The 1,569-nt window shown below is 34.2% G+C and overlaps 1 protein-coding gene across 2 annotated transcripts in view; it reads right to left on the bottom strand.

The window, feature by feature from the left end:
- The window catches only part of LOC106867261 (uncharacterized), a 33,322-nt gene that overhangs the window by 7,563 nt on the left and 24,190 nt on the right, over nt 1–1,569 (bottom strand). The window contains exon 5 of one of the 2 annotated variants that reach the window (XM_014912078.2): nt 961–1,417. The exons of the other annotated variant lie outside the window; for it this stretch is intronic. Within the exon in view, the coding sequence (XP_014767564.1) occupies nt 1,367–1,417 (51 nt within the window). The 3' untranslated portion in view covers nt 961–1,366. Of the gene's footprint in view, nt 1–960; nt 1,418–1,569 lie in introns of those variants that run through there. 2 annotated transcript variants of the gene reach the window in all.

Genomic DNA, 1,569 nt, shown 5'->3' with positions numbered 1-1,569 from the left:
TCTTTTTATCTCCCCCCTCCCCGCCTTCACTCCCCACCTTTCCTCACCTTTCTTTGTAAACCACACACAAACTGTAAACTGTCCTTATAGTACCCCCCCCCCCACGTCAAACACTTCTGCAGCAAATAAAAGATAGCATCTTCATCATTATAGCATTAGACTGGCAGAATAGGTGGTGCTTCCGACAAAATTCCTTACGGTATATAGTTACAATCTTTAACGTTTTGGGTTCACATCCCTCAAAGCTTGATTTCGTTTTTCATCCCTCCTGAGATCAGTTATGTATGCCACCAGTCAATGCAGCACTGGATTAACCATTAAGCAAAGTAAGTATGTGCTTAGGGCGTCAAAGGAATGAAGATACCACAGAAATGGTAAATGGTTTACAGCACAAAAGAAATCACTTTAAAATAGCTAAAATAATATTTGGGGTGCCTTATCTCTACTAAGTATAGAAGCAGATGTGTTTTGTAAGATTAATTTTGAGGATCCAATCAAAACTTTGCAATTAAAAAAAGTAGGAGAAATCTTTTCAAATATAAAAAGAAAGTATACAAAGATAAACATTATTTTTCATCTCACTGTTGGTTTTGTTTCATTTTGAAAAATAAAAATTTATTTTATGGTTTATTATTTATATTTTGAATTAAATTCAATTAGAGGTTAAATTAGCCTTGTTAGGGGATGGTATCGTCCAAGGAATTACTGGTTCAATACCTAATACTTATTGGGAATAATAATATTCGTAAAATAATAGGTTTGTATATAAACCATGGTTGACAATCATTCAAATGAAAAATAAGAAAATGGAGATAGAGCATTTAATAAAGATTTATTATCAGCAAAAATCAAAGATAGTCTCTTACAGCTGTTTCAATTAAGCCCAATAACGATTAAATAAATATTATTAAAATCGGAGAGTATTGTAGTTCGCTTGAAGCATTGTTTATTGTTTGTAAAGAATAAAAAGTTTTGAATGGTACAACAATGCACTATAATACAAAAAATGGACTATATACCTGTTGTAATTTAGTTATCGATAGTCCAATTATTAAAATCATTTTTGGGGGCAAAATCTCTTCAAAGGAGTAGAAAAAGATATACCCTTAGGTTTTTATATGTTGTATTTTAGAATCATCACAGCAGACTTTTGAATTACATATATATAGGAGCATCAAACCCTTTAAAATTTTTAGGGCCTCTATGAGTGTTAATCTGGCCCTGAATCAATGGTATTGGCTATCCACTCCAAATTGCTGAACTAATATCTAAATTAGAAACCATTAAGAATATGGAGACAAACTGGCAAAATGCCTTGTGGTATTTGTTCTGGCTCTTTACATTTTGAGCTCAAATGCCACTGAGGTCAACATTGACTTTCACCACCTTCAGGGATGAAGTACCAGTCATTGGTTCTCTGCAATATATTGGAAAATGAATGACACTGAATGTCTGACAGTGACACTCGTTCACAACTATCTCGCAATGTCAAAACAAGGACGAACGGACAGACGGATGGACACGCACGCACACACACACACACACACACACACACACACACACACACAC

The sequence above is a fragment of the Octopus bimaculoides genome, chromosome 9 (genome assembly GCF_001194135.2).
Source record: "Octopus bimaculoides isolate UCB-OBI-ISO-001 chromosome 9, ASM119413v2, whole genome shotgun sequence".
Lineage (NCBI taxonomy): Eukaryota > Metazoa > Mollusca > Cephalopoda > Octopoda > Octopodidae > Octopus > Octopus bimaculoides.
This window is presented reverse-complemented; position numbering and strand designations above follow the sequence as displayed.